Raw genomic sequence first — 24,433 nt, 5'->3', positions numbered from 1 at the left:
GCGCCCCCTGGCGGCGCCGCTGCCGCCGCCGCTCCAAGATGGCGCAGGCGATCTTCGAGGCGCTGGAAGGTAACGGGGCCAGACCGGGGCCGCGCCGGGACCTCCCGAGCCGCGGCCACAGCCGGGGTGCGCGACCCCCGCTCCTCCGAGCTCCCCCCGTCCAGCGCCGCCGCCGCGCGGGTGGCGGAGCCGCGGTGGGGCCGCCCCGTGAGGCCCGGCCCGGCGCGGCGTGTGGCGCTCCCGGGAGCCCCGCGCTGCTCCCGCGCTGCTGCTCCGCTGCCCGCACCGCAGGCACGGCTGCAGCCCCCGCCACAGCCCCACGCCGTGCGCGGCTCCGTGCGGCGCCACTGTCACCTCCGGTCCCCCTGCCCTGTGCCACCTCCCGCCTGTGCGCCGCGGCATCCCCGAGCGGTGCCCGGAGCGCCGGGCAGCCCTCGTTAGCCACGGGCCCTGGGCTCGGTGCGCCGCATCCCTACCCTGTGCCAGTGCCCGACGGCCCCAGGCATTCTGTGCTTTCCTTGTCCTGTCCCTGCTGCTCTAGGGCACCGCATCCCCACCCTGTCCCTGTCCCTGCTGCTCCTGGACGCTCCATCCCTATCCTGTGCGTGCTGCTCCTGGATATTCCGTCCCCATCCTGCCCCTGGTGCTCCAGGTCCTGTCACCTCCTTCCTTCTCCTGTGCCCACCGGAGCATTCCCATCCCCGCTGTGTCCCTGCCCAGGAAGCAGCACCACCAATGCCCAGGGCACTGTCACCACCCCTGCACCTCCTGTGCCCCTGCATGCCGGGGTCCCCCATCCTCCCCCTGCCCCAGGGCTCACTCTGCCCGTCCCACTGCTGTGCCAGGCTCCGTGCCAGCCCCTGGGATGGTGCCAGGGTGGGTGCTGGCCCCTGCATGGGTATTTTGAGGGGTGTGCTCTGGGCAGTGCCTGTGGCGTGGGTGAACAGGTTGTGCTCAGACACATCTCACTGTAGTGTTGGGGACACTGCTACAGCCAGGTGCCATCCGAGGATGAGGTGCTGAGCTGTGGCACTCTGACATTGGGCTGGGGCTACTTTCTTTGGAGAGAAACTATTTCATAGGTATTAATTTCCTAAATTGGATTACAGAAGTATTTTCCTTTCCATGACACCACTGCCTGGAAGGTGTGACATCGGGATTGTTAGCTGTGCTTTTGAGTATCACCTGTGACCACAGCAGCAAAGAATAATTTTTTTTTTCTCTATTTTGTCAGATTACTTGGTGCATTTGCCAGCACCCCCGTGTAGAAACAGGTCCCTATTTCCTCTCTGCAATCAGCTCCTCATTGTGTTCCTTTCCCTGCAGCATTCAGGACAGCAAAGCTTTTTAGCAAATTGAAAAAGAGTGGGGGTTTTTCAAGCCCGCAGCAATTGGCAGCTTTTAGTGCCTGAGCTTGTTTGTTTTGTCTTGTTGATTGGATTACAAGTCGATGGTGGCTTGGCATTCTTAGAGCAGCCTGGTGTCAGGGTGCTGCAGGGCACAGGTGCATTGTCACCTGTCACTAAAGCACCTGGTGCTCCTGTCAGAAAAAAAGGCTTTATCACAGGGACAAATTAGCACCTGGGTGACATGGACAGCCATGCTTCATCTCCAGCTGAGAGAAATTTGAAAGGGAAGAAAAAAAGGGCAGATCAGTAGTCCTGTGCTTTTATCTTGGCTTCCCCAAATCACTTTGGTTTTGTCAGGCTCTGGGCACCTCGGGAACTGGGATTTTTCAGTTCTATGGCTGAAGAGCATCCTGCAGGCAGGGCAGGATCCATCCAGGGCTTTCTCCTGGGCTCTGTGCATGAAGAGCATCCTGCAGGCAGGGCAGGATCCATCCAGGGCTTTCTCCTGGGCTCTGTGCATGAAGAGCATCCTGCAGGCAGGGCAGGATCCATCCAGAGCTTTCTCCTGGGCTCTGTGCATGGCTGTGAGTGGCATCCCTGTAACCAAGTAGCTGCCAGCCTGGCTTCCTGGGTTGTTAGCCATCTCCTCAGGGGTTTCCCTCTGGGAAGTGTGGTGATGTGCAATTCCTCAGTGAAGTGCAGGGACTCTGACTGCCAGATAAACATTTCTGTTGTCCTGGGCCATTTCTCTCCGTCGAGAGGCTGAGTGCAGCCCTGCCAGTGTTGCTGCATCATTGTGTTCAGGTCTGGCCTCTCCAGAAGCTTCTTCCTCCTCGTGGCATCAAGGCAATTGTTTGGCTTTTTTCCTTGCAAGATCTGACTCTGTGCCAGAAGGAAACCCAGTTGCCCAGTGCCAGGCATACCAAGAGTGGCACTGTTTGTGCAGTCATGATTATCCCCATATTAAACTTCACCTGAATTTTTGATCCTTTTTCCCCTAGCTTATTTTTGCTGGAGAAGCTGCTGCATGCCCCTGTGTGCTTTAAGGCTGCAGTGCTCCCTTTGCAGTCGCCCAGAGGTTCTTTGTGCAGGGGAGGTGAATTTTGAGCAGGGCTCTGGCTGGAGTGAGGAACCCTCCCAGCACTGTTCTGCCAGCAGGGCTGAGCTGCAGGGCTGCCTCCAGCTCTCCCTGCAAGCCAGGGCTTGCTGAACTGGACCTGCAGCTTTGCTGTGCCTGTGATCTGTGGGAAAGGCTGCCCACAGATGGCAGGGTGGGAATTTGATGGCAGTGTGGGATGTGCTGGGATCTGCTGCCTCCCAGCAGCTGCTTGTGCCCTTGAGGGGTGGTGCTGTTCTCTCTCCCAGGGACACGAGCAGGGGTTGCAGCATCTCCTCAGTGAAAGGATGAAAAAGTGTTCACAGAATCTTAATGTCACATGCAGGAGAAATGAGTAGTTAGGGTATCTTTAAAAGGCTCTAGATTATTTGGGTACTCCCCACCATGAAGGGAACATTCCAGTTGTGCAGGAGAAATTTTAGGAGAGGAGCTTGGGGTGGTGGGTGCTCCTGCTGTGCTGGTCCCTTTTGCTGTGATCTGCTGTGCTTCACTGTCTTTCCTTCTGCTGTCTGCTCTGAGCAACCTCCCCTCATCCCAGCACAGTCCTCACCTCACTGCTTAGGAGTGATCAGACCCACTGATTTTCCTTTCCTGTGGCACATAACTCTGAGTTCAGAGCTTTGCACTTTTGTTTTGCAAAGATCTGGAAGTGAAAATCCGCCTAAGAACCGCCCAGCTTTCTTCTCTCCCTTAATCCACAAGATCTAACATACAACCTTGCTGTGCCATTTGCTTCCTTTGTGAGTTCTGTGTCATAAAAGAGTGATAGGAAAGAGTGGTAAAAATCACCCCTTTTTCTCTTTATCTCCTAAAATCAGGCTGTCCTTTGTGTCTTTACATCCAATTTCTAAACAGAGTGTGTCATGCTTAATCCACAATCCCAGGTTGTCTCCCTAGATGAGCAGGCCCAATCTTCTGTATTTATCTGGAATATTTTAAAACCTTTTAGCTGTAGTGAGAAATGTTTGTGCTAAAGCAAGTAAGCTGGTTCTAATAACAGATCTGAGTGTGTGTGTGTGCCCTGTGTCTGACATTTGTGCCACCTCTGCTGGGAGAGCTGCTGCACACAAGGATTTTGTGTGCCCTGAGCTCGGTGTCTGTGCTGCATCCCCAGGCAGTTCCACCCAGACCCCTGCCCTGTGACATCCCCACACTCCTGTGACATTCTCAGCTCTTCTCCTACCCAGGATTATGAGCATCCTTCCTTTCTGCACCAGGTGCTGAAACCAAACCCCCTTTTGGCCTTCCCTGCCCTTCTTCCCTTCTCTTTTGCACCAAAGCAGTTCTGAAGACAGGTGGGTGTTGTGTGGGAGTTGGTGCTGTTGGAGGGTGACAAGGTGACAGTGGCTCAGGGGGCAGGGAGCAGCAGCTGGAGGCTGTCCCAGTGCCCAGACACCCCAGTGTGGCTGTGTTCAGCTCACCATCCATGCTTGTGTGTCCTTTCAGGGATGGATAACCAGACTGTGCTGGCTGTGCAGTCCTTGCTGGATGGCCAAGGAGGTGTCACGGACCCGTCTGCTGCCAATGTCAACTCCTCTGCAGCCATCCAGCCCATGGGTGAGTCCTGCTGGCACTGGGACACAGCACAGGGCAGGAGGGCTGCACAGCTGGCACCACAGCTGGCACCACAGCTGGGTGTGCAGGGTACTGCTGTGAGTGTTGTGAGCCCTCAGCAGGACCAGACTGAGCAGGAGGAAGGGACAAGTGCCCAAGCAAGCAATGATATTTGGAGACAGTCATGGCAACAGACTTGACCATGAGCTTCCAATAAAGGCACAAAGGGAGGGAGAAGCCACTGTGCCCACATCTAGTGCCTGTTACTGTTCATGTTTTTTATTTAATATCCACTCCTTCTCCACTAGAGATGCTCCATTCCTGCAACACCTCTGTGTTAATGAATATGGGAACTGGTCATTGCTGTGCATGTGGACCCTCACAGTGCTGCACTAGAATGTGTTGGGGGAATGGGGAGTTACCCCCAGGAAGTTACACAGTCTGTGTCCCCAAAAAAGATCAACTTCAGGCTGTGACTCAGACAGGGGAACAGCCTTGTGAGTCTGCTGGATGGAGTGCAAATGGTGTGTGGTTTGCTAACGCTGCAGATTTCAGCTGGGACTGGAACTGGGTTGTCTTCTTTCTGCTTCCAGTGTCAGCCATAGGTGCCAAACCCAGCAGTGTTGTGGAGGGGTGTTAGGACAGTGCTGACAGTGACTCTGTGCCCTTATCCAAGGTACTTCTTGTGCTTTGTGCAGTCTGAGTTATAAAATCTGCCTCAGCCAGCATAATGCTGATGCTTTGGCAGGAACTGCTTTGACTAAAAGCAGAGGGTGCTCCAGGTGCAAGGTTGGCTGTTGCTGTATTTGGGATGAGAAGACAGACAGTGGGATTAGTGTGTTCCCAGGGAGACATGGGGTTTGTGTGTGGGAGCAGGGCTGGGATGGGCTCAGTCACATCACTTGGCCCTTGCAGCTGCTCTGTCCTGCCAAGGATGCCCTCGAGGTGCTGAGATCCAAAGGTGGGTGCTGGCTGGAGCACTGGGGAGTGCAGGACAAGGCCTGAAGCTCTGCTCTTCCTCACTGCAGATGATGAAGACGTGTTCCTGTGTGGGAAGTGTAAGAAGCAGTTCAACTCCCTGCCTGCCTTCATGACCCACAAGAGAGAGCAGTGCCAGGGCAGTGCCCCATCCTTGTCCTCAGTGTCTCTGGCCACCAACAGTGTGTACACCCCATCCATCACCTCAGTGCAGCAGGCTCCCAGTGCTGCCCGCCAGGTACCGTGTGCAGGCACAGGCTCTGTGCTCTGCTGCTGGGGTTGGGGCTGGGGGGCATTGGGGTGATGGTTTTGGATCCAGTGGTGTCTCATGACTGAGCTCTTTTCTTGGAGGCTCAGCTGTTGTCCCTTTGTTGGCTTTTCACCTCATGGTTAAAGTGGGGCCCTCTGCAGTGAGGTGACACAGCAGGAGTGTCTGACAGCCTTTTTTCAGGACAGGACAGAAGGGGTTTCATGTTCTGTCTGTGCTGCAGCCAGACCTTGGCTCTGCTGAGCAGCCCCAGTGTCAGAGCCTGGCCACAAGCCTGGGGGCACTCTCACAGTGCTCTGCTGTCCCCTGGGCTGTGGTCTGGCTCATGGGCAGAAGTGGAGCAGCTCTGTCCCTGCATCCCTCCTCTCTCACTCTTGCAAATAAGCCAGTGTAATGTGCTGTGATGAGTGCTGGGGGAATATCCCCTCTGGAGTAATTCTCATTCCCTAGAGAATCCTCCAGTGGGAGTCCCTGGTGCATGACATGTAATGTGCCTGCAGTTGTGCCTTCCAAAGTGCTTTCAAAGCAGCTGCTTTTGCAAGTTAATGTAGTCCCAGTGGATGATGCTTCTTCCCAGGGCTGTAAACACAGGTTATTTACTGCCAAGAAATTCAACAGCCTCCCTGCCCTGCTATAACCTGAGTCCAGTCTTAAGAGATGAGCCTGACATTCACCATCTGAGCCAGAGCAGCTTCCCTGAGTTTTCCACCTTCCCTTGCTGGGACAGGCACCCAGGAGAGGCCTGAACTTGTCCGTGACCAGTTTGTCCTGCAGATCTTGTTTAATAACCCCTGACTTGCAGCCAGTGGCCACTTTCTGAGCCACTGTGATATTTTTTTCCTCCTTTCTGAAGAGCATTTGTGGAGCTAAAAACTCCCATGGACTCAGCAGGAAGCTGCAGATAATTACTGTGGCTCACTGCTGACCAGAGGCAGTGAAAGCAGAGACCCTGAGGCTCAGGAAAAAGCAGTGTCACTGTTTTTTGGGTATTGTTTTGTCCTGTTGCTGCTTAACAGTGGATCTTTCTTTTCTTTCAGCAAATCTCTACGTACATCACAGTTCCCCCATCACCTTTGATCCAGACCCTGGTGCAGGGGAACATCTTGGTCAGTGATGAGGTGCTGATGTCAGCCATGTCTGCTTTCACCTCCTTGGACCAGCCCATGCCAGCAGTGCAGCCCCCAGTGCAGGTAAGGGGCACGTGTGGATCCAGGCAGTCACGGGTAAAGCTCTCCCAGTTCCAGCCCCTTGGCCTTGGCAGTGACACCTTCCACTATCCCAGGCTGCTCCAAGCCCTGTCCACCCTGGCCTTGACCACTTCCAGGGGTACTGCCCACACTGCTGAGGATGCCAGTGCCCACAGCTGGCTCATGCTGGGCTTCTCATGCACCAGCTCTCCCAAGTCCTTCCCCTCAGGACTGCCCTCAACCATTCACTGCCCATCTGTGCTTGGCATCGCCCTGATCCAGGTGCAGCACTTTGCATTTGTTCTTGCTGAACTCCCTGAGGTTCACACAGACCTCTCAGTCCTGTCCAGGTCCCTCTGGATGCCCATTCCTTCCCTCCAGTGCTTGGACTGCACCACAGCTTGGTGTTGCTCACAAACCCATCTGTTGCTGGATGCTCAGATCTTTGTCATGTGGTCTCTCCAGCTTTTTTTGAGCCTCCATATCATGATTGGCTTCCAGGGCCCTTGTCAGCTTCCTCCATGGATTCCTCTCCTCCTGGGAGCTTTGTTTGGGCTCTCCCCAGACTGGCTGGGCTGTACATGCTCTCCATGCTCTAAAAATATTCCTTGCAACCAGAAGGATTAAAAGCTTTAAAAACAAATCAATAAGGGGATGGGTTTTGGAGGAGGCCATGTGTACCTGCAGGTCATTCCAGGCCTGCAGCACAGTGTGGTCCAGCCTGCCAGCTGGATGTGCTGTGTTTAGCCAGGACATCCCTGCAGTTCCTGCAGACACATGGGGATGGGGAAGGTGTGAGGGAGCAGCCCCTCAGCTCTGCCAGCTGGATGTGCTGTGTTTAGCCAGGACATCCCTGTTGTTCTGCAGGCAGATTGGGATGGGGAATTTGTGAGGGAGCAGCCCCTCAGCTCTGCCAGCTGGATGTGCTGTGTTTAGCCAGGACATCCCTGCAGTTCCTGCAGACACACGGGGATGGGGAATTTGTGAGGGAGCAGCCCCTCAGCTCTGCCAGCTGGATGTGCTGTGCTGTGCCAGGACATCCCCGCTGTTCCTGCAGACACATGGGGATGGGGAATTTGTGAGGGAGCAGCCCCTCAGCTCTGCCAGCTGGATGTGCTGTGTTTAGCCAGGACATCCCTGCTGTTCCTGCAGACACATTGGGATGGGGAAGGTGTGAGGGAGCAGCCCCTCAGCTCTGCCAGCTGGATGTGCTGTGTTTAGCCAGGACATCCCTGCTGTTCTGCAGACACATGGGGATGGGGAATTTGTGAGGGAGCAGCCCCTCAACTCTGCATGTGCTGTGTTTAGCCAGGACATCCCTGTTGTTCTGCAGGCAGATTGGGATGGGGAATTTGTGAGGGAGCAGCCCCTCAGCTCTGCCAGCTGGATGTGCTCATCCCTGCAGTTCCTGCAGACACACGGGGATGGGGAAGGTGTGAGGGAGCAGCCCCTCAGCTCGTGCTGCTGCATTTCCAACGTGCCGTGTGTCTCCGCTTGCAGAGCAGCATGAGCCTGCACGCCGGGGCCGGTTACCTGTCCCAGCCGCCGCCGCCGCCGCCGCCGCCCCCGCCGCAGCCGCCGCCTCCCGCGCCGAGCCTGGCGGCTCCCGGGCAGCCCGGCGGCGGCGGCGGCGTGGTGGAGGTGTACAGCGCCCCTGCTCCCATGGCAGCAGCCGGCACCGTGGAGATCCAGACCCTGGGCATGCAGCCCTACCCGCCCATGGAGGTAAGGCTGCTCCTAAGGATCTGTCCTCAGAGAATCGCACAATGGGTTGGGTTGGAAGGGACCTTAAACTCATCCCGTCTTGGGGATGGACACCTCCCACTGGAGCAGATTGCTGCAAGCCCCATCCAATCTGGCCTTGAGGAATGTGGAATTACAGTGTGGGAGGAGGAGCTAGGTGATTTGGCAACAATTATTTTCTCTGGGAGAAGGCGGCAACGGGAGATCAGTAAGATGATGAGGATTCTGAGGAGAAACAGCTAACAGAGACAGAGGACAGGCTTAGGAGACCCGAACATTTGTTTCTGACCTGCATATGCTGGGAGTGAGGGGGAATAGAGGTGAGAGCCTCACCTTCTGTAGAAGCACAGAGCATCACACTGCACACTTCAGCTTGTGTGGGGAGAAGAATCCAGTCTAAATCTCAATGAGCTTGTCAAGGTGGCTTTTGCTAAAGAGTGGCACAGGCAAGGTGTGGATTTACTGGTGGATCAGCTGTTTGCAGTCTCTACATTTGCACTGCCCTTCACAACAGGAGCTGTTGGGTGTGGCATCCTTACCTGTGTAACTGGAATCTGATCTGGAAGTGCCAGTGCACAGGAATGGATGGGGATGTTGGATAAATAATGGTCTGTGTTAATTTATCAGAGTGGGCAGCAGCAATGCCTTTAAACTATCACCCCAGACTGGTCACTCTGTCTCTTAAGTGTTCTTTCCTAATACTGATGCTGACATAAACATCTGTGCTTTGGCACCTGGAGTTTCCTTGTGCCTTCCTTCCCTTCTGCAGTCCTGCCAGGACAGGCAGCAGGACCTGGAGGTCCCTGCTTCAGGATTGGTGTGAACCCACAGAGTTCCTTCCCTGATCCTTCTGGTAACCTGCTCCAGAGGGATGAGAGACTCTTGAGGCATGAGGCACAGATGGGGCACAAGACAGCTCCCTCAGAGTGTTTCTTTGCTCCCTGTTCCTGCTGTAAGAATTTCTGGATGCTTTTGATGTTCAACAGGAGAGTTCCACATTGTGCAGGGTATCAGTTTTGGTTAGAGAGACATTGTTGGCCTGGTGAACCAGAAATTTGATCCAGTTTGGCAGAAGAAAAGTCAGCCCAAGTGCAGCCTGGTGTGGGTGGAGATGGAAGTTAGGGCATGGTGTAATTCTCTGTAGCAAACCTGTTCCACTGATGAACTGCCCTCTCACAGGTACCAAGCCAGTGTGTGGAAAGCCCAGTGTACCCCTCTCCCCCTGTGTACAGCCCTGGGAAGCAGGGCTTCAAGGCCAAGAGCACCAGTGCTGCCACCCCCCTGAGCAGTGCAGGGGGAGGCTCTGTGGTTGGCTTTGATTCCCCTGCTGCTGCCAAAACTCGCCGCTGCAAGAACGAGGCTGGGCTGCAGGAAGGTGAGTGCCCTCCAGCCCCTGCCCTGAGGGTCACTGGTTTGTCCTGGGTGGGCTGCAGGAAGGTGAGTGCCCTCCACACCTGCCCTGAGGGTCACTGGCTTGTCCCAGCTGGGCTGCAGGAAGGTGAGTGCCTTCCATTCCCTGCCCTGAGGGTCACTGGGCTTGTCCCAGCTGGGCTGCAGGAAGGTGAGTGCCCTCCACACCTGCCCTGAGGGTCACTGGCTTGTCCTGGGTGGGCTGCAGGAAGGTGAGTGCCCTCCAGCCCCTGCCCTGAGGGTCACTGGCTTGTCCTGGGTGGGCTGCAGGAAGGTGAGTGCCTTCCATTCCCTGCCCTGAGGGTCACTGGCTTGTCCTGGGTGGGCTGCAGGAAGGTGAGTGCCCTCCACACCTGCCCTGAGGGTCACTGGGCTTGTCCCAGCTGGGCTGCTGAACCAAGGGCTCCCTGAGGGGTGGCATTGGCTGTGCAGCTCTGGAAGGGGAACACAAGGCCTTGCATGAAGTTGGTGGATGTGAACCTGGGGGGTTCACAGCACAGACAGAGCTGAGGCCCTTCCTCTCACTCGTGCTGTGTTTTTTCCCAATGCCCAGAGCACCTTTAAGGCTGGTGCTCTGTAGGTCCCTGGAAGGCAGTGGTTGATGCCTGAGGGGATGCCCTCCCCAGCAGACTGCACTGCTCAGGGTTTGTAGGGTTCTCTCAGGCTGTGTTAATGAATGTTTGTGCCCATGACCACTCCCCAGTCTGGCCAGGCAGATCTTATCTTCCTGTAAGCTCTTTAGTGGTCCTGAGCAGCCATGTCCTGGGCTGAGGGCCCTGTGAGCTGTGGGGACAGGGCTGTGCCACATGATCTCATTCCTGTGTGTGCTCTTCCTTTCAGGCAAACCCAAGTCCCCCAAGCTGAAGTGCACATACTGTGACAAGGCCTTTACCAAGAACTTTGACCTGCAGCAGCACATCAGGAGGTAACAGTGCCCTGCCCTGCACACAGCAGTGACTGGGCTGGGGCAGGGCACAGCTCTGCTGAGGGACTCTGTGCAGCCCAGTTTGTTATGTCCCAGAATCTGTGCTGCAATGGGAGGGATTCTTCTTTCTTCTCACCCTAGGATACCTTTTCCTCAGTGACTGGAGTAAAGGCTGTATCCTGGATCTAATCTTCATGCTGATTATGTGCTGGGACTTAGAGGCTCATTTTCCTTGCTGATGAGACCTTGTCAGCCAAACCTTTTGTCACCTGATCACTGGAGTAGCAGCATTCTCCCTGCTTGCCTCTGCCCTTCCCCTTCCTCTCCCTCCCTAGCAAGCTGCAGCCTTCCTGTTTGCTGCTGCTAGCAAAGTGTAAGCCAAGCTCAGGGTCTGTACAGGGAGCTCTAATCACAGAGCTTTTCCCTGGCAGGAGGAAGCTGAAATCTGCAGAGTTCTTTCCCCCAGTGGAGTTATCTGGACTCAGAACAGATGGGAAGGAGCAAGTGGTGGTTTTTGCACCTCTTCCCAGCCTGGACTCTTGACTTTCTCTTGAAGCAGAAGGGCAGAGTAGAAAAACCTTTTTGCTATGGACAAAGGAGAGCACATTCAGGCAGATCCGGGGGCTGCAAGCTAGAAAAGATGTGTGCAGGAGAGAGAAGGGTGACAGGGAAGGAAAGGCTTGTACCCTTGAGTAAATGATGAGGTCCCCAAGGTCTGTGCAGGGACCCTGATGTTGCTGCAGAGCTGTTTTCCTCTCCTGCTTCTTCCTTTGATCCCCTGTCATTCCCAGACCACAGGTGTTTTGTCTGTGCACCAGACAAATGCACTTCTCACAATGCACTTCTCTGGTGAATCAGGTCTCAAAGCCCTGTTTGGTGTGTCCAGGTGTGATCAGCCCAGCACTGTCCTTGTCCCCACAGGCCCTGCCTGGGGGCTCCCTCCTGTCTCCACACTGCTGACCTGGTGCCTTGTCCTCCAGCCACACAGGTGAGAAGCCCTTCCAGTGCATCGTGTGTGGCCGTGCCTTTGCCCAGAAGTCCAACGTGAAGAAGCACATGCAGACCCACAAGGTGTGGCCTCCAGGGCTGGGCTGCACCATCTCCCGCAGCTCCATCACTGTGCAGGTCATGGCCCTGAACCCCAGCCAGCCTGAGGATGAGGAGAACACAGGTGTGGTGTGTGTGGGGCTCAGCACTGGTGTGAGGAGGCTGCACCTCCACCCAGGGAGGGAGGGGAGCTGTGTGTGCTGTCTGCATTTCTTGGTAGTGTTTAGCATCTCACACTAAAGTGCCATTTGCTCAGCTCCAGCTGGAAGCTGCATCATTTCATACCCCTGTGGTGGGTGCAGGTGTTGGTGGGGACAGTGGCTCCAGTCTCTGTCCCAGTCTGTGCACAAACAGGGCCAGGTGCCTTCCCCTCCTCACTCCCTGGCAGCACAGCTTTGGCAGTGCACAAGCCACACCTGGCAGCTCTGGCCCAGGGGACACACAGCTGCTGGTTTGGGATAGCCCAGTGCTCTGGCTTTGCACTGTGCAGGTCATGCCAGGCTGGATCTGCTCACAGTGGCCTGTAAATACCTGAGGCAGAGAAGAGCTCCTTGCTGGTGTCTGGATGCTCTTTCTGCTGGTGGCCTCAGACCTGCTAAGGGAGGGAATGCAGTGGCAATGTCATGTCTAGGACAAGGCACAACTGGGGCTCTGTTTGTGTGCATCATGGGCTGTGAACCACGGGCTGGATCTTACCTCCTGTCTCCTGCCAGGGGTGGGAGTAAATCTGGCTCTGGTTCACTGGTGGAGGCTGTGGTGGTGTTCACAGGGGTTTTAGGATGAGGAAGAGACGAGAATGTCGACTCTCTGTTTTAGAAGGTTTGATTTATTATTTTATGATATATATTATATTAAAACTATACTAAAAGAATAGAAGAAAGGATTTCATCAGAAGGCTAGCTTAGAATAGAAAAGGAAAGATAAAGGTTTGTGATTGACTGAGACAGTCTGAGACAGCTGGACTGTGATTGGCTATTAATTAAAAACAAGTACATGAGACTAATTACAGATCCACCTGTTGCATTCCACAGCAGCAGATAATCATTGTTTACCTTTTGTTTTTGAGGCCTCTCACCTTCTCAGGAGAAAAAATCCCAAGGAAAGGATTTTCATAAAACATGTCTGTGTCAGGAGGCCTGTTCTGACTGCTCCACAGAGCACAGTTATATCCCTGGAAAAAGAGAACGGGCTAGGGAGGGGAAGATGGAGTGGTCAGAGTCCTTAATAATCTGTCAACAAATTTTGTTGTGATATTTTTGTGAGTGGTATTCATGTGATCTGAAGAGCCTGTCTTTGAAGGGGAGGAAGGCCAGGCCTGGTGTGTGCTGGCAGCAGGGTGCCTGCAGAGCTGTCTCATGGCAGGCTGGGACTCTCTCTCCCCAGGTTTGCCCCCCAGGAACGCGGTGCCCCCGGCCCAGGAGCTGAGCCCCTTGGAGGAGAGCGAGGCAGCCAAGCTGGAGGCCAAGCAGGTTGTCCTCATTGACAGCTCCTACCAGTGCCAGTTCTGCCCCAGCAAGTTCAACACCTACTTCCAGCTCAAGTCCCACATGACACAGCACAAGAATGAGCAGGTAGGGACAGAGGGTGCCTGGCTGGGTGGCAGTATTGGGATTGGCTCCACATAATGCACCTGTTATCGGGGTCTGACCTGAGCCTTTTGGTCTGCAGAGCTGCCAGTTCTTCACATGCAGCTCAGCTCTCAGGGTTGTAGCTGTGTGGTCTGGGTGGCTTTGAAAACTTTGAAAACTGAGTGAGAAATTCAGCCAAGCAGGTTTGGGTGGCTAGAGAGGAAGCAAAGAGGTGAAGTGTGTCCAGTTCTGGGCCCTTCACTTCCAGAAAGACATGGAGGTGCTGGAGCCTGCCCACAGAAGGGCAGCAGAGCTGGGGAAGGGTTCTAGAGAGTAAGGCAGAGGAGAGGGGCTGAGGGAGCTGGGGAAGCTCAGCCTGGAGAAAAGGAGGCTCAGAGGGAACCTTCTCATTCTTCACAACTCCTGACAAAAGGGTGCAGCCAGAGGGGAGTCAGGCTCTGTTCCCACAAGGGACAGGACAAGAGGAAACAGCCCCAAGCTGTGCCAGGGGAGGTTCAGGTTGGACATCAGGAGGGATTGCTTTGCTGAGAGGGTTCTCAGGCAGTGGCCTGGGCTGTCCAGGGAACTGGTGCAATCATCCTCCCTGGAAGTGTTCAGTAACTGACTGCACTTGGTGTTCTCTCAGAGATTAGACTCGCTGACCTTGTAGGTCTTTTCCAACCTTTATGATTCTGTGAAGTCCAAAATTTTCAGTGTAAGTGGCAGCTCTTGGGTCCTGGGGCAGTCACTTTGGGGTGTTGTGGTCCCACCCACTCAAGTGCTTTCAAGCCCTCAGAACAGCACCCCTCTGTCCCACCTTGCTTTCTCAGGGGTGTGCCCTGACAGTCTGTGCTTCTTTCCAGAAAAGAAGGCAGTTCTGCCTGTTGGCACAGGCTTTCCCTACCTCTTTCCATGGTGAGCCTCTCCAGTTGCTCTCCCTTCCCCCAGGTGTACAAATGTGTGGTGAAGACCTGTGCCCAGACCTTCCAGAAGCTGGAGTCCTTCCTTGAGCACATCAAGAGCCACCAGGAGGAGCTGAGTTACCGCTGCCACCTGTGCAGCAAGGACTTCCCCTCTCTGTACGAGCTGGGCGTGCACCAGTACTCGCACAGCCTGCTGCCCCAGCACAGCCCCAAGAAGGACATGGCCGTGTACAAGTACAGTACAATCGCTGCTCACAAGGCTTGTAGGAGTGAGTGGGTGCAGAGCATGCTTGGTGGGACCTTAGAGGGGACAGGGGGCCCTGTGTCCAGTGGCTGTGATGCTTTTGGACACCCAGGTGGCACATGGGGGGGGTTCCCTCCACCAGACTGCAAAGGCCAAGCACTTTGAATGCAAGGAGTCATTCTGAATGCAGGGAGTTGTGGTGGTGTTCACAGGGGTCCCAGGACCAGGGAAGAGATGAGAATCTTCATGATTTTATGATATATATTATATTGAAACTATGCTAAAGGAATAGAAGAAAGGATTTCATCAGGAGTGAAAGAAGTGAAGTGGAATGATAATAAAATCTTGTGACTCTCCAGAGAGTCCAAGACAGCTGACTGTGATTGGCCATTAATTAGAAACAACCAACATTGGACCAATCAAAGATGCACCTGTTGCATTCCCCAGCAGCAGATAATCATTGTTTTTCTTTTCCTCTGAGGCTTCTCAGCTTCTCAGGAGAAAAATCCTGGCAAAGGGATTTTTCAGAAAATATTATGGCTATAGGGAGTCTCTTTGAATGACAGTGAAAAGCTGGGATTGGTTATCTGGGAAGATCCTGTCACTGCAATTCTTCTTATCACCAGTCAAGAGTGAGATGGTGTCTGGGTGACTTTATGATGCTGAATTGTATCCCCATTCATCTGTTTAGCCCAGAAATAAGTTTGGCACCTTTAAGACTGGTTCTGACAGTGAAGGGAGGGGGAGAGAAGTGCACAGTTTTTTTTCAGAAGCTGCACTCACTCCTCCACAATCCTTCTCCTGGACAGTGTTTTGTGTGGAACCGACAGTGAGAGAGAGCTCTCCTTTGCTTTTAGTTTCTCTGCTGGCTGAGGCAGTGAAATTCCCAGGGAACCAGGACCCTAAACCAGGACAAATACACATGGCTGAACCTGCCCTGGGCTGGGTCAGAGAGCCAGGGAAGCTCTTCCCAACCTGTTTTCTATGATTCTTCACCTGCAGCAAAGGGGTTGTGGGTTGTTGTCTTGGTTTGGAAAGGCAGGTGTGTGCTAAGGAAGGCAGGAGCCTCCCTTGAAATGGAAAATGTGAACCCCCTCCCTCCAAATTGCTGTAACTTTTAAATTAAGGGGCTCTCAGGCAAAAAATATAGGAGCAGAAAATAGCAGTTCTTTAATAGGGAAGAAAATTAAAAAACAATAAAATAAACAATGCAATAAACAAAACCAACACTGCCAGAGTCAGAACCCAACCTGACACCCTGTGGGTCAGGGTGGTGGCAGCAGTCCCATTGGAATTGTGGCTCAGCCCTCCTGCAGTGTCAGGGCTGGTTCTGCTGGAGCAGGGATCCTGCAGAAAGGTGCAGTCTCTTCCTCTGAAGATCCAGGGGCAGAGGCAGTTGCTGTTCCTCTGGGGAATCCAGTGCAGAAGCTGTGCTGGTGTTCCAGAACCTCCAGATTATATCCAGGTAGGAATGCTTGGCTCCTTCCTCTGGGCTCACATCTCCCAATGGGATGCTGTAGTTCTTATCAGCCATGCAGGGACATTCAATAGCTGTTATCAGCAGATGTCCCCCTGAGGGAGGAATGATTGTGGAAGAGATAAGGAAAACTGCCCACTGACCAGAAGACAACTGCCATACAGATGGCAAAGAGAACAGATCTTGCCTTGCAATGTGGAACAGTTGTAGGATCCTCAGCTCAGAAAAAAGTTTCCTATCCCTTTGCTGCAAAAGGGTCTATTCCTTGGAAAGCTTCTCTACTCCTGTGGAGGGAAGGTGTGAGGAGTTCCACAAAAAGCTCCCCATAGCTTTTGGAATGCCCATAGAAATGTTCAGGGGGAGTAGGAAGCCCAGGAGATACTGGAGTCACTTAGGAGCTTCATGGAATAAATATCTGCTAATTCTTGCCTAGACTATGGTTTCTAGTTATCCTTGCATTACAGAGCTTTGTTCTGCAGCTTGGTAGTGGGGATCCCTGAGACCAGAGCCCTGCTTGAGCTTGAGGAGGTTTTAGTGTGACCTAGGGAGAAGGGGTTTCACAGCAGGAGCAGGGTGTGAGTGCCTCTGTCCTCGCTGCTGATGGTGCCTGTCCCAGTGCCTGCTGTCAGTCAGCTTTGGCAGAAGCCCTGGCAGGATGTGTGACCCCTGCCATGCTGTGTCCCCACTCAGCTCCTCTGGGGGCTGATGTCTTCGAGCAGTGAAGATGGAAGGAGGTGTTTGAAGTAAAGTGAAGTGAAGTCCTTACCTAAGGCTTGATCCATCAGGAAGCAATGTGGAATATGTGCTCAAGTCTGGCTGCTCCCATGGCAGCCTGTGGAAGGTGCACTAACATTTAAAGGCTTCTACACCCACTTTTCCAGCATCTCCCTCTCTGAAGGCTGCTAAGTGTGAGTGTGAACTGGCATGTGGGTTGCTGAGGTTTTAGAGCACCTGAGTGGTTATTTTGTGTATCAGTCCTGTCAGAGATCACCCTGGAAGGTGGCTGGGCTGGGCAGCTGTGCCTGTGCTGTGGGCTGTGCTGCAGTAGCCTTGCTCACAGGCTCTGTCCTTTCCACGTGCAGGTGTGTGAAGTGTGTCAATAAATACTCCACCCCAGAAGCCCTGGAGCACCATCTGCAGACAGCAACGCACAACTTCCCCTGCCCCCACTGCCAGAAGGTGAGTGCTGACCATGGATGGTCAGCATGGCCTGCTGAGCCAGCCTGGACACCTGGCACGGGCTCTGAGGGGGACAGGAACCCTCAGCTCCATGAGTGGGAGCTTTGGATAGATCATGATGAAGCTTCACTTCAAAAAGTGAAGTTAACTCTGTGGGGAAGGTAGGAATTGCTGGGGATCCTTGCCCAGCCCATCCTACTGCTGGCTTTGGTGGGAGACTGGGCATCCCTCTGAGATGCTGCTCCTCAGCACAGAGTTACATAATTGACAGCAAGATTTCAGTTTATGGGTTTCTTAAAAAAAGTTTTGGCACTTTTTCTGTTTTGAATTTTTGTTGGCTTTTGTTTTTAAAGCCTTGTCTATACTTTCATTATACAATCCTGAAGGTTTTCACAGTGCATCCTTCCTGGGAAAGCAGTGACTGAGCTTCTTGCTCAGGTTGCCCAGAGCAGCTGTGGCTGCCCCATCCCTGGAAGTGTCCAAGGCCAGGCTGAACAGGGCTTGGAGTAGCCTGAGTGAAAGGTGTCCCTGCTTACAGCAGCAGGACTGGTTGATCTTTAAGATCCCTTCCAACCCAAATCATTCCATGATTCTTATGTATTTTGTCCTGGCTACACACTCTCTGCCAGCTCTGTGATGTCCCATGTGTGGTGCCAGCTCTGAGCTGTGTGTTTGTGTGTTCCAGGTGTTGCCCCTGAGCTCTGTGTTTGTGTGTAGTAGATGTTCCCTCTGAGCTCTGTGTGTGTTCCAGGTGTCCCCCTGATCTCTGTGTGTGTGTGTTCCAGATGTCCCCCTGATCGGTGTGTGTGTTCCAGGTGTGTGTTCCAGGTGTCCCCTGATCTCTGTGTGTTCCAGGTGTCCCGTGATCTGTGTCTGTGTGTTGCAGGTGTCCCCTGATCTCTGTGTGTTCCAGGTGTCCCCCTGATCTCTGTCTCTGTGTTCCAAGTGTCCCCCTGATCTGTGTCTGTGTGTTCCAGGTGTCCCCTGATCTGTGTCTGTGTGTTCCAGGTGTCCCCTGATCTCTGTGTGTTCCAAGTGTCCCCCTGATCTGTGTCTGTGTGTTCCAGGTGTCCCCTGATCTCTGTGTGTTCCAGGTGTCCCCTGATCTGTGTCTGTGTGTTCCAGGTGTCCCCTGATCTCTGTGTGTTCCAGATGTCCCCTGATCTCTGTGTGTTCCAGGTGTCCCCTGATCTGTGTCTGTGTGTTTCAGGTGTCCCCCTGATCTCTGTGTGTTCCAGGTGTCCCCTGATCTGTGTCTCTGTGTTCCAGGTGTCCCCTGATCTCTGTCTGTGTGTTCCAGGTGTCCCCTGATCTGTATCTCTGTGTTCCAGGTGTCCCCTGATCTCTGTCTGTGTGTTCCAGGTGTCCCCTGATCTCTGTGTGTTCCAGGTGTCCCCTGATCTGTGTCTCTGTGTTCCAGGTGTCCCCTGATCTGTGTCTGTGTGTTCCAGATGTCCCCTGATCCCTGTGTGTTCCAGGTGTCCCCTGATCTCTGTGTGTTCCAGGTGTCCCCTGATCTCTGTCTGTGTGTTCCAGGTGTCCCCTGATCTCTGTGTGTTCCAGGTGTCCCCTGATCTGTGTCTCTGTGTTCCAGGTGTCCCCTGATCTGTGTCTGTGTGTTCCAGATGTCCCCTGATCTCTGTGTGTTCCAGATGTCCCCTGATCTGTGTGTGTTCCAGGTGTCCCCTGATCTCTGTGTGTTCCAGATGTCCCCTGATCTGTGTGTGTTCCAGGTGTCTCCTGATCTGTGTCTGTGTGTTCCAGGTGTCCCCTGATCTCTGTGTGTGTGTGTTCCAGGTGTCCCCTGATCTCTGTGTGTGTGTGTTCCAGGTGTCCCCTGATCTCTGTGTGTGTGTTCCAGGTGTCCCCTGATCTCTGTGTGTGTGTTCCAGGTGTCCCCTGATCTCTGTGTGTGTGTGTTCCAGGTGTCCCCTGATCTGTGTGTGTGTGTTCCAGGTGTCCCCTGATCTGTGTGTGTTCCAGGTGTCCCCTGATCTGTGTCTCTGTTCCAGGTGTTCCCCTGTGAGCGGTACCTGCGCCGCCACATCCCCACGCACGGCGGGGGCAGCAAGTTCAAGTGCCAGATCTGTAAGAAGTTCTTCCGGCGGGAGCACTACCTCAAGCTGCACGCCCACATCCACTCGGGTATGGCTCCCTGCTGCCAGTGCTCCCCACTCTGTGCCACAGCCCTGTGCCCTGTGCCCTGGCAGCAGGAGTGACACAGTCATTTGTGGTAAACGTGGTTTCAGATCTGTGGGTTGGGTTCAGCCTGCACTCATTAGAAATGGGGGACACAGGAGGCTTCCCCACTTGCTGTGCTGGCCCTGAAGAGCAAGACCAGTTTGCAGCACAGATTGTGCCCATCCATTTATTATTTTATTGAGTAGCAGCTGAGGGATTTAGGGTTGTTCAGCCTGGAGAAGAGGAGGCTCAGGGGAGACCTTATCACTGTCTACACCTCCCTGACAGGAGGCTGTAGCCACGTAGGCATCAGGCTCTTCTCCCAGGCAACCAGCAACAGGACAGGAGGAGACAGCATAAAGCTGTGCCAGTTTGACTAGGGGAAGTTTAAGCTGGAAGTTTAGGCTGGACAGGGAAGTGGTGGAGTCACCCTCCCTGGAGGTGTTTGAGAAAAACCTGGATGTGGCACTCAGTGCCATGGTCTAGTCGACAAGGTGGTGTTATAGATTATAAGTTGGACTCTATGACTTCAAAGATGTTCTCCAACCAAATTCTGTGTGATTTATCCATAGTGCAGGGCAGTTTCTGGTGTGGCCCAGCTGGCCTGTCCTGGCCAGAGCAGCCTGTGTGGCTGCAGTGTCCCTGAGGCCTGCTCTGTTCCTCCCCAGGTGAGAAGCCCTTCAAGTGCTCGGTGTGTGACGCAGCGTTCAACCGCAAGGACAAGCTCAAGCGCCACATGCTCATCCACGAGCCCTTCAAGAAATACAAATGTCCCTTCTCGTATGTAGTGTGCCTGCACATGGCAGCATATCTGACTGGGCTTCTGGGAGGGGGGAATGTGTCCTGCAGGTGTCCTAGGGGACACTGTGGCACCTGCCAGGCTGCCTGGGGAGGTTGGAATGCTGTGTGCTGTTGAATTGGAAACAGAGAGTCTCAATTCTTTGTCACTGACTTCCTGTAGGGCCACATTTTATTGCTTCATCAGCCTTGTAAAATAACTGCTACCTTCATGGGAGGCTTGGGGGAGCACTAGAGAGAGAAAGAGCATTATTTGACTGCAGAGATTCCCTGGATGATGAGCTCTCACTCAGTGTCACAAAATCATGTGACATGCTGTTGTCACATCCAAAAGTATGTGACAACATAGGACCTAATGTAGAAGCCAGAGGAACCGAGTTTTGAAAGGTGCAGTCCCAAATGGACTTCCTGAGGTAGCCCAAGCTGACTGGCTTCTCCTTGCTCCAACCAACCTCCTTCCAAAATGCTTCTGTCTCCAGCTGGGATCTTGAACCTGCTGCATTTTAGAGCATTCATAGTGAGACACAGAGCATGTGTAGTTTAGGAGAAGCCACATGTCCCTGTGGCAGCCTGTTTCGTTCTTGCCCCTCCCAGAAAGGCTGAAATAGTGGAACCCCTGCTGAGGCTGCACCAAGAGAAACGTGCTGCTAAGGAGAAGGGCCAGGGATGTCTTTGTGATCTGGGATCTGTCTATGCATTGCTCCTCAGCTGGTTCCCACATCTCACCAGCATTTGTTGTTGTTGTTGCAGAAGCCACACAGGCTGCAATAAAGAGTTCAACAGGCCTGACAAGCTGAAGGCTCACATTCTGTCCCATTCAGGTGAGTGGTGGGAATGCAGTCACTGGGATTCCCTGTGGTGCTGTAGGAGCATGTGACAGAAGGACTAAGCCTGGGAAATAAGAATCATTTACTAGCTTTAGATTTTTTTTCTCTCTGCAGGCCTGTTTAAGTGAGTGTCTATTCAGGGTTATGTCTAAGCTTTGGGCTGGTTTCTAGGACAATATAATCTGTAGGCAGAGACTGCAGATGAGACTCAGGAGCTGAGCTGGATTATTTGGTCTGTTTGCTATCAAGTGAATATTCAGAGTGCTCTGTCCACTCCTCCCCAGTCCCACCTCACATGCAAAAGAAAATCTCATGGCATTTGATTCCCTTCTAAAATGATGCTCACAATTCTAATAAAGACAAATAATTTATTCCCATGTCCCAGGGGAACAATCAGACTTTTATGTCTTGGGGTAAAAGGGATATCTTTCCTTGTGCCCAAAGCCCTGCAGGGTGGGATCAGATGGGATGGGCTGATAGTGCAGTCATGGGCTCTTTCAGAGTGTACATTCCCATTTTTTGGAGGGGGAAAAAAAGTGACAATTTCTTTATTTACTAAATACACTTGAAAAAATACTTCAAGATTGTTTTGCATTTTTATCACAATTAACTTTACATGGTTTTCTGGTGCTATTTTAATGCTCTTGAGGCAAGAATATTTATTTGCAGTGTGCAGCTTCTTCCTGAGGGACAGTGAAGGGACAGACACTGATCTCTGCTCTCTGTGACAGTGACAGGACTGAGGGAATGGCTGGAGCTGTGTCAGAGGGGTTTAGGTTGGATACCAGGGAAAGGCTCTTCCCCAGAGGGTGCTGGCACTGCCCAGGCTCCCCAGGGAATGGGCACGGCCCCGAGGCTGCCAGAGCTCCAGGAGCTGCCAGGGGTGCCCAGGGTGGGGCTGTTGGGGTGTCTGTGCAGGGCTGGGGCTGCCCTGGCTGATCCTGGGGGTCCCTCCCAGCTCAGGACATTTGATGACTTTACAAAGTCACGAGTGGTTATGGTTAAACACAGACATTGAAGCTGTAACCACCCAGCTTCACTGTGTGTGGCACCATCTCCTCCCATTGATCAGGGAGCACCTCCTTTGGGGAGCCAGAGCTGTCCCCCTGGGGGGATGGCTGGGTGTAACTCATCTCCCTCTGCGTGCAGGGATGAAGATCCACAAGTGCCAGTACTGTAACAAGTCCTTCAGCCGCCGCGCCCACATGGTGGAGCACCAGCGCTCGCACACCGGCAACTACAAATACCGCTGTGCCACGTGCAGCAAGGGCTTCACCCGCCACAAGTACCTGCGGGAGCACAAGTGCCGCCTGGGCTCGCCCAAGGACAAGGAGCTGCAGCTCAGGAAGGCGCAGAAGAAGCGGGCGGGGCGGGCCCGCAAGGCGGGGCTGGCCCCGGGGCTGCCCGAGCTCAAGGACGGCGCTGCCGGGGACAGCTCCCCCGAGAGCGGCCCCAACAAGGAGCCCTTCCCGCAGTCGGATGCTGTGCTGTCCATCGTGGTTGGTGGGTCAGGAGCTGCAGAGCCTGGGCTGGTCCCAGGGCAGCCCAACAGCATGGGCTCCGACCTGGCCCTGGCGGAGCTGCAGACAGCCTCGGACGGGCCCTGCACCATGCTGGCTGTGCCTGTGTACATCCAGACCTCCGAGTGACAATGCCCAGAGCCACCGTGTGGCTGGGGGCTGCTGCTGGCGCTGTCCCACTTGGTGCTCAAGTTTATCCCTGTGGAAAAGACCAAAGCTCTTCTGGGGAGGTGGATGGATATGGGAGGGAATGGCTTCCATCTCCACCGGTTCTTCCCATCCTTGGGCAGAGGACTGCTTGGAGGCCACTGATGCCTACAAGGCACTGAAGAGGGTGGCTCCATTATTTCTTGTCCCTCTGTACCACGGGTCAGCTTAGGGCAAGAAAGACAAAGATCCCTGAATCAGGGAAGAAGAAGGACCATGCAAACTTGCAACAAACAGAGCTGCTGAAATCAGGTGGCTTTGCAAATCACAGCCTGTCCCATCTGTGGTTTTTCTGGCCTAAAAACTGTATTGCCCAGTATTTGGGTGGCCCTTCTGAGAGCAAACATCCTTCCTAGTGGAAGCAAGTTCATCCTGAGATCCTTTGGGAACACTGTTCAGAAATCCCCTGATAGACTTCTGTCTGGTATCTTCTCTCTGTCTGTCTCAGTAGAAAGATCACCGTGTCTGTACTACAAGTTATAAACACCCTGGACCTCCCTCACCTGTGGACTCAGTCTGTTGGGGGAAGTGCTGGGTGATGCTCCTCTGTCTGGGTACTGATCTCTCCACAGTGTTTTCATGGTTTTTCCCCAGATCCAGGGATTTCTGAGTGCCTTTGACATCAATGAGTCAATCCCTGGGAACAGTTCAATGTGAGCCCTCTGTTCACTAAGGGCTGGGTGAGGTGACCTGGCCAGGTCACACAGGAAACCTGTGATGCCTCCAGGAGCCAATGTCCCAGTGTCAGCTCTGGGCCAGGTGCTGCAGAAAGCTCTGGCAGCTGCTTCTACATTCCCTCAGCTCAGTGCTTGTCAGCACTTTCATGGGGAGTTGGTGTGGTTCAGCAGCAAGGAACTCTGGTGTCACTGGGACATCTGTTGTCCTCTTGGCTTCTCTGATTTCCTAAGCAGGGGTCCCAACGCCAGAACCTGAAAATTCCCATTGTGCAGGGGTGGGTCTGGAGCCCAGGCAGGGGTGCTGCTGCCTGCTCCAGTGCCCTGCCAGGCTCCTTGTCCCTGTACTGCCCCCAGCCTCTGCCTTTGCACTGCCACAGCCTGCACTGGCTTCAGGGGAAGGATCTGCACCCAGACCTGCTCATCCCTGCTGGGATGTGTGTCCCCATGCTCTGCTCTCCCATTCTTTCTCCCTGCTCTAAGGGGAGGGCAAGCCAAGCTGAGCTCTCCCAGGTGAGTTTGTGTGATGAGCTGCTGAGGTGTCTGTGGCTGCAAAGGGCTGCATTCCCAGCCTGCTTATCCAGAGTTCAGTCAGTCCTGGCTATGGAAATGCTGGCAGGGTCAGTCAGTCCAGGCTATGGAATCCTGGCAGGGTCAGTCAGTCCAGGCTATGGAAGTGCTGGCAGGGTTCAGTCCTGGCTATGGAAATCCTGGCAGGGTTCTGTCAGTCCTGGCTATGGAAATGCTGGCAGAGTCAGTCAGTCCTGGCTATGGAATCCTGGCAGGGTTCTGTCAGTCCTGGCTATGGAAATCCTGTCAGGGTCAGTCAGTCCTGGGTTCTGGAAATCCTGGCAGGGTCAGTCAGTCCTGGCTATGGAAATGCTGGCAGGGTCAGTCAGTCCTGGGTTCTGGAAATCCTGTCAGGGTCAGTCAGTCCAGGCTATGGAAATCCTGGCAGGGTCAGTCAGTCCTGGGTTCTGGAAATCCTGGCAGGGTTCAGTCCTGGCTATGGAAATCCTGGCAGGGTTCAGTCCTGGCTATGGAAATCCTGGCAGGGTCAGTCAGTCCTGGCTATGGAAATCCTGGCAGGGTCAGTCAGTCCAGGCTATGGAATCCTGGCAGGGTTCAGTCCTGGCTATGGAAATCCTGGCAGGGTTCAGTCCTGGCTATGGAATCCTGGCAGGGTTCAGTCAGTCCTGGGTTCTGGAAATGCTGGCAGGGTTCTGTCAGTCCTGGCTATGGAAATCCTGGCTGTGT

The 24,433-nt window shown here is 53.9% G+C and overlaps 1 protein-coding gene across 1 annotated transcript; it reads left to right on the top strand.

Annotated features, from left to right (window-relative positions):
* The first annotated feature begins 12 nt into the window (after window positions 1-12).
* ZNF341 (zinc finger protein 341) lies at window positions 13-23,004 on the top strand. The gene is made up of 15 exons (XM_063172152.1): window positions 13-69; window positions 3,913-4,023; window positions 5,049-5,236; window positions 6,304-6,456; window positions 7,954-8,178; window positions 9,376-9,571; window positions 10,447-10,531; window positions 11,512-11,702; window positions 12,962-13,149; window positions 14,095-14,303; window positions 16,873-16,969; window positions 18,982-19,114; window positions 19,819-19,930; window positions 20,699-20,769; window positions 21,925-23,004. The coding sequence occupies exons 1-15, from the start codon at window positions 39-41 to the stop codon at window positions 22,422-22,424; spliced, it is 2,490 nt and encodes an 829-aa protein (XP_063028222.1). The 5' UTR covers window positions 13-38; the 3' UTR covers window positions 22,425-23,004.
* The last annotated feature ends 1,429 nt before the right edge of the window (window positions 23,005-24,433 follow it).

This window comes from Melospiza melodia, chromosome 19 (genome assembly GCF_035770615.1).
Source record: "Melospiza melodia melodia isolate bMelMel2 chromosome 19, bMelMel2.pri, whole genome shotgun sequence".
Lineage (NCBI taxonomy): Eukaryota > Metazoa > Chordata > Aves > Passeriformes > Passerellidae > Melospiza > Melospiza melodia.
The sequence above is the reverse complement of the archived record's forward strand: the minus strand, read 5'-3'. Positions and strand labels throughout refer to the sequence as shown.